Source organism: Euphorbia lathyris, chromosome 5, assembly GCF_963576675.1.
Source record: "Euphorbia lathyris chromosome 5, ddEupLath1.1, whole genome shotgun sequence".
NCBI lineage: Eukaryota > Viridiplantae > Streptophyta > Magnoliopsida > Malpighiales > Euphorbiaceae > Euphorbia > Euphorbia lathyris.
Window position 1 is genome coordinate 96,042,053 of NC_088914.1, and position 6,156 is coordinate 96,048,208.

The 6,156-nt window shown below is 36.9% G+C and overlaps 1 protein-coding gene across 1 annotated transcript; it reads left to right on the forward strand.

Annotated features, from left to right (window-relative positions):
- The first annotated feature begins 1,015 nt into the window (after positions 1-1,015).
- Positions 1,016-4,786, forward strand: LOC136231231 (putative disease resistance protein RGA1). The gene is made up of 2 exons (XM_066020543.1): positions 1,016-2,405; positions 2,775-4,786. The coding sequence occupies exons 1-2, from the start codon at positions 1,091-1,093 to the stop codon at positions 3,518-3,520; spliced, it is 2,061 nt and encodes a 686-aa protein (XP_065876615.1). The 5' UTR covers positions 1,016-1,090; the 3' UTR covers positions 3,521-4,786.
- The last annotated feature ends 1,370 nt before the right edge of the window (positions 4,787-6,156 follow it).

Below are 6,156 nucleotides of genomic sequence, written 5' to 3' on the forward strand. Positions count from 1 at the left end.
GCAGGAGCAGATCTATCGATCAATAGAACTAAGGGTAATTTTGTCCAAAATGGATGAAATGATATAATTTGGTAAGATGGAAGCAAAGTGGGTTAGATATGTAAATGATCCATCTTAATTGGGTTAAATTTGTAATTAGCCCTACTATTAATGTCAACTCTTAAATACCGCCTTTAAATTCCTTATCACCGCCTCTTTTGGACTTTTTTACCATTCTCATAATTTTGATCAAAAACTGAAAATTTTCTCTCCAAAATCATAAACCCGAACAACAATAATTGAAATTATGAAAATAATTGATGTGTGACAATCCGAACCCTGAAAATGGATGATTACGAGTCGGAAACATTTAAGATTTACATCTTTAGATCAAAAAAACCTCATGAAAATAATACATATTTTTCATGACGATTTTACATTTTTCGTCACAAACAATAGGAGAATTTTTCATTTTGCATCATAAAAAATTGAATGATTTAGTATTTTTCGTCACTAAAAATTTTACGATTTTGCATATTTCAAAATTTGGTCTAAATGGATGCGGCATACCACCCGACCCATGGTGGAAACGGATGCCGCATACAGTTCGACCCATGGCGGGAACGGATCCGGTATGCCGCATCCGTTTAAGCTAAATTTTGAATTTTCTTTCAAAAATATTTTTCTCGAATTTCGAATTTTTTTTATGCCAAGAACAAAATTGTCCAATGAAAGCCGTGATAAGGGATTTGGGGCGGTAAATAGCAACACCCACTATTAATCCACCCAATTTTGACAACCAGTTATCACTGTTGAAATGAGTCAAACGACGCTTGTTTGGAATCTCCGGGATGAACTGAGAGCGATTGAGGAGTCGGAGTCGCTAACCACGATTCGTGATGAGATTCGAAATGCAGAACAGAAGAAACTTTTACCTGCTTGGCTTTCGCTCAGGCAGCTCAAGAAAATTGCTTATGAGGCTGAAGATGTGATTGATGAGTTAAACTATGAGATTCTCCGAACAAAGGTAACCGATTTCAATCCTTGTTTTAGAGGTATTGCCATTTTTAATTTCAAATTATCCCGCAGAGTTAAATCTCTGAATCGATCTATGCGTCAGATTCACAATACAAAGATTGCTTTTAGCATTGAAAGCATAAAAATCTCTGACATTGACTCGGATCCAGTAACAGACTCAGTAGTCCTTGATAATTATTATCCAATTGTTGGGAGGGAGGCTGATGTCTCGAAAATTGTAAAGTTACTGACCCGATCTTCTGATCGACAAGTCCTCACTGTTGTTCCCATTGTGGGAATGGGTGGTCTCGGCAAGACTGCTTTGGCTAAGTTGTTGTGTCGACAATTCATGCTATTGAACCTTTTTGATGTTAAAATGTGGGTCTGTGTTTCTGATAAATGTGATGAACTTAAAATTTTGAGTCAAATGTTGCAATCTTTGAATGCAACAATGGGGGGCTTAAGCTTAACCAACAAAGATGCAATTCTTCAACAACTTGAAAAAGAGTTAGCAGCGAGGGGAAGATTTCTTCTTGTTCTTGATGATGTTTGTGAAGATGTCTATAGGTGGTGGTGGGATGATTTTAAGACTCGGTTGTTAAAAATTTGTACAAACAACGGAAATGTTGTTCTTGTCACAACTCGTAGTGAAGAAGTTGCATCCATTGTTGAGACTTCATCTCAGCATAGGCATAAACTTGATCTTTTGTCTGATGATGAATGCTGGTTCATTTTGATGGAAAGGGCTTTTAGAAATGTCACAGTGCAGTCTAATTTAGAGGCCATTGGAAGGGAGATATCGAAAAAATGTAGAGGAGTGCCATTAGCTGCAAAAGTAATAGGCGGGACATTGGGATTATTTAACAGAGATGAGGGAGCATGGTTGGAAATTAGAGATAGACTTGTCTCGAATGCAAGGAACAACGAGGAGAATGTTGAATCTATATTAAAACATAGTTTTGATCGGTTGCCCTCATCTTTGAAGCCATGTTTAGCACTTTGTTCAGTTTTCCCAAAAGGATTTTTAATTATAAAAGAAGATTTGATTCGGCTATGGATGGCTGAGAGATTTGTTGACTCGTGTGATGTGGGCAATGACTATTTTCACGCCTTACTTGCGAATTCCTTCTTCCAAAATGTGGAATTTGATGATGATAGCAATGTTATAAAGTGCAAAATGCATAATCTTGTGCATGATCTTGCACTAGAAAAATCTAAAATGCGCATTCACTATTTATATGCAGATTATCAATCTATAAGAACTTCAATGGCTCTTCGTAAGAATAAGGCCAAGTACGTGAGTACTATCATCCTTAACGGTGCTCCCTTCCATAGGTCTTGGAATCCAAAAAGCTTGCGGACGCTATACTTGAATGATGTTGACATGAAAATATTGCCATCATCAATTAGTAAGTCGAAACATCTCAGATATCTTCATGTTTCAAATACAGAAATTAGTCTGTTGCCTGAATCCATCACCGATATGTTCATGCTTCAAATTTTGACTCTATCAAATTGTAGCTGTGAACAACTTCCACTCCTTGGACATCTTCCTTTTCTTAAAATTCTTAAGATAAGTCGTATGGAAAGAGTGAAATACATAGTTAACGAGTCATATGAATGCAATAGCGGTCGACATGCGTGGAGGCTTTTTCGATCATTGACATCAATGTCTCTAAGTTGGATGGAGAATTTAACTGAATTGAGTCTTGCATCTCATGGCAACATATTTCGTCGACTTGAAAATTTGTCCATTCATGGTTGTCCTAAATTGACAGGTTTTCCAAAGGAAGATTTCTGGGCACTTGCAAAGATAGAAATCAAAGATTGTGAGGAATTCAGGTTCATATTTGATGAACGCAGGTCGTTTCGCTCCGTTACAAGTCTATCCATTGTAGGATGTCCAAAATTAACTTATCTTCGAAACTGGCTTCTATCCAACGATCAACCTTACAAGGAATTCAGAGAATTCAGAGTAAGAAGATGTGAATGGCTGAAGTTCATTCCAGAAGATTTGGGGATGCGAAGTTCTTTAGTCTCCTTACAGATATATTGTTGTAAAGGATTGGGATTTTTCTCGGAGGAGATATTAAGCAAACTCACTCAATTGAGGAAATTGAGCATTGGTGCATTCTCAGAGAAGTTGGATGATTTTCGTTATCTGAATCGAATCAAAGACCTTAGGTGTCTTGAGGAGTTAGAAATCTGGGGATCTGATGTTTTTGGTCGTAAAATGTCTGTTCTACCAAATCAACTTCAACACCTTGATGGCCTCCAGTCATTGAAGATAAAGGGGTTCACAACAATGGAAGCATTGCCAGAGTGGTTAGATGATCTTGAATCTCTTCAAACCATTTCTCTTAATTATTGTCAACGTCTCGAGCTTCACTCAACAGCTGCAATCATACAAAGGCTCTCCAAATTAAGCCATGTTTACATTTATGGCTGTCATGCTCTTGAGGAACGTAAATCTGAATGGATGGAGTTTTCAGGTACAACAAAAATCAGAATCCATTTTCCTTAGTTATTAGAATGGATTTGTTTTGAATAGTTGTTGTGTTGTGACCAGAGGTCACGGGTTCGAGTCTTAGGAGCGGCCTCTTGCCAATTAAATTGGCAAGGGAAGGCTTGCCCCCAATACACCCTTGTGGTGGGACCCCTCCCCGGACCCTCGCTCAGCGGGGACGCGTAATGCGACCGGGCCGCCCTTTTAGTTGTTGTGTTGTGAAGCTTTCTATTGTTTATGATTTCACGGTTTTATATGATGGTTCATATTAGCCGACCCCGAATCATTTTGGGACTAAAGCTTTGTTGTTGTTGTTGTTGTGAAGCTTTCTATATATCTGTAAGGAGTGGCTGCTGGGAATTTTGACACATTTGTGTGAATTCTCAAAATATTTCTTTATTTACGGTAGAGTTGAAAGAATTTCTGTGTTTGTGGCCGATTTACCGGCCCTGCCAGTCTACCATTCAAATTGGCGGATTGGGAAAGGATATATTATTCCCATTGTCCGCCTATAAAATAAGTGTGCCTGTCTCAAGGCAGACCTGGTCTTGTCACAGATTTACCGACCTATGTAACAGGCGGAGCGGATGTATCATATCGCCTTTGTGACAGGCGGACGTAGCATACATCTGCCTTTGTGACAGGCAGATATTCATGTCCGTCTTGCAGAATGGCTTTGCGGAGCAGATATTATTTGTTCTGCAGATTGAGCAGTGGAGTCATAGAATATATGCCTAATGCTCCTCCAGCCCCTTAACTTGTTCAAATTGGTCATTGTGGAGTTAAGGGGGTAAATAGGATATTCTGTGAGTTCGGGGGGTGAGAAATACCACTTTTATGGAGTTAAGGGGGTAAATAAGACATTCGTTGAGTTGGAAGGGTAAAATGACCAATTTGGACAAGTTAAGGAGACTGGAAGAGCATTAGGCCTAGAATATATCATATATGTCTCTATTCTGTTTATATTGGCGGATATGTGTTCGCCAATATGACCAGCAGAGTGAATCAAATTCATCCCAAATGCAGAAATTGTTTCGAATCCACTTTAAATTCGGAAATATCACCTTAAATGTTTCGATTTTATACATGTAATTTTACTACTCATGTTAATGATATAGTGATAATTATAAGTATTTATGTCATTTTTGGATTAGCTGATTAATCATAACGACTCAAAAGTTTGACGTAAAATCTATTTAACAAGCCCTTAACGTGTTTAATAATATGTTGGATCCGAGTAATGTGTTTAATGACTTTTTGATATGGATAAATAGAAAGTGTTGGGACTGGTTTGTGATATGGCGAAAGCAAAGCATTAATGACTTGTTGTGACATTAGCAAATCGGGTTGTGTTAGCAGTTCATGTCGTATCGGGTTAACATGTTTAGCCATTTTATATGTATAATTTGTGTCGTGTTTTTCAAGTCTGTAGCAGGTCGTGTTCGGGTTTGATATTTTTTTCTTGAATATGTTTTCTTGTCGTGTCCGTATCTTAATTTTTTACACTAACCCAAAATTTGACATGAACACGAAATTGCCACCTTTAATTTCAAAGGCTTGACATTGTTGCTGAATCTGGTTATGAAGCTTTTGCATCTAAGAAATGAGGGAAATTGATACATTTGTGAGTAATTTGTGAGTAGAGGTGGCAATTTCTGACACGAAAACACGAAAACAGAGCCAACCCGACTGACACGACACGATTGACACGAAAGTCATTTTTCTAACATTTATAACATATAAAACCATATGGAACATAAATATGAGATAACACGATTTTGACACGAAACACGACAATTGCCAGGTCTATTTGTGAGTTTCAAACTACTTTCGTGTTTGTGGTGATTTTGGCTTGCCCTCCCGGTTAAGAAGCCGGACAAGAGATTTGCGAGAATTTATTATCAATATGCCTTGAAATGGGTATTATAAACTCAAAACGGACAAGTGATGAATGAGAAATTAATGCTCAAAGTGAACCACTTGAAATGGTTTGGAAGAAGATAAAAAGAAATTAAACATTCTCATCCCACATAGGAAAGAAACGAGAATTCTAACTAGTTTATAAGTAAATGACATTTAAAAGCTTTTAACCAATTACTAAGTTCTCACGCACATTGATGCAATCAAGGCACCATCGGGTTAGAGACGCACCCGTACAACGTGGGCAACACGAATGCCACACTAAAATGAGGTCTCTTAGACCGCTCTCCTTTTGCTAAAATGAATTTATAATTTTTTTTTTAGGGATAAGGTGTAAAAATACCCTTAACATTTATAGCCATGAGCAATTTTACCTATAACATTTAAAATTGTGCATTTTTACCCCTAACGTTGGTAGCCAATAGTAATTTTACCCTTAACGTTGACAAATTGGGTCAATTTGAGAAATAATTCATCAATCTATCTTCTCGGTCATGAATTTTATCATCTATACTTCACATTTGCCCCATTTTATCACCTATTAGAAACAGATAACAAACATATGATTAGATGTGAATTTTTTTTTAAAAAAATTAAAAAAATATATTATCTTTTGTACGAGTTGGATAAAAAAAATTCATATATTTCACCGAATTTATAAATATTAATCTCCAAGTTTATTATTAAATGATAAAAAATATGATTTTTTTTAGAACCAACGAATATGTAATTGG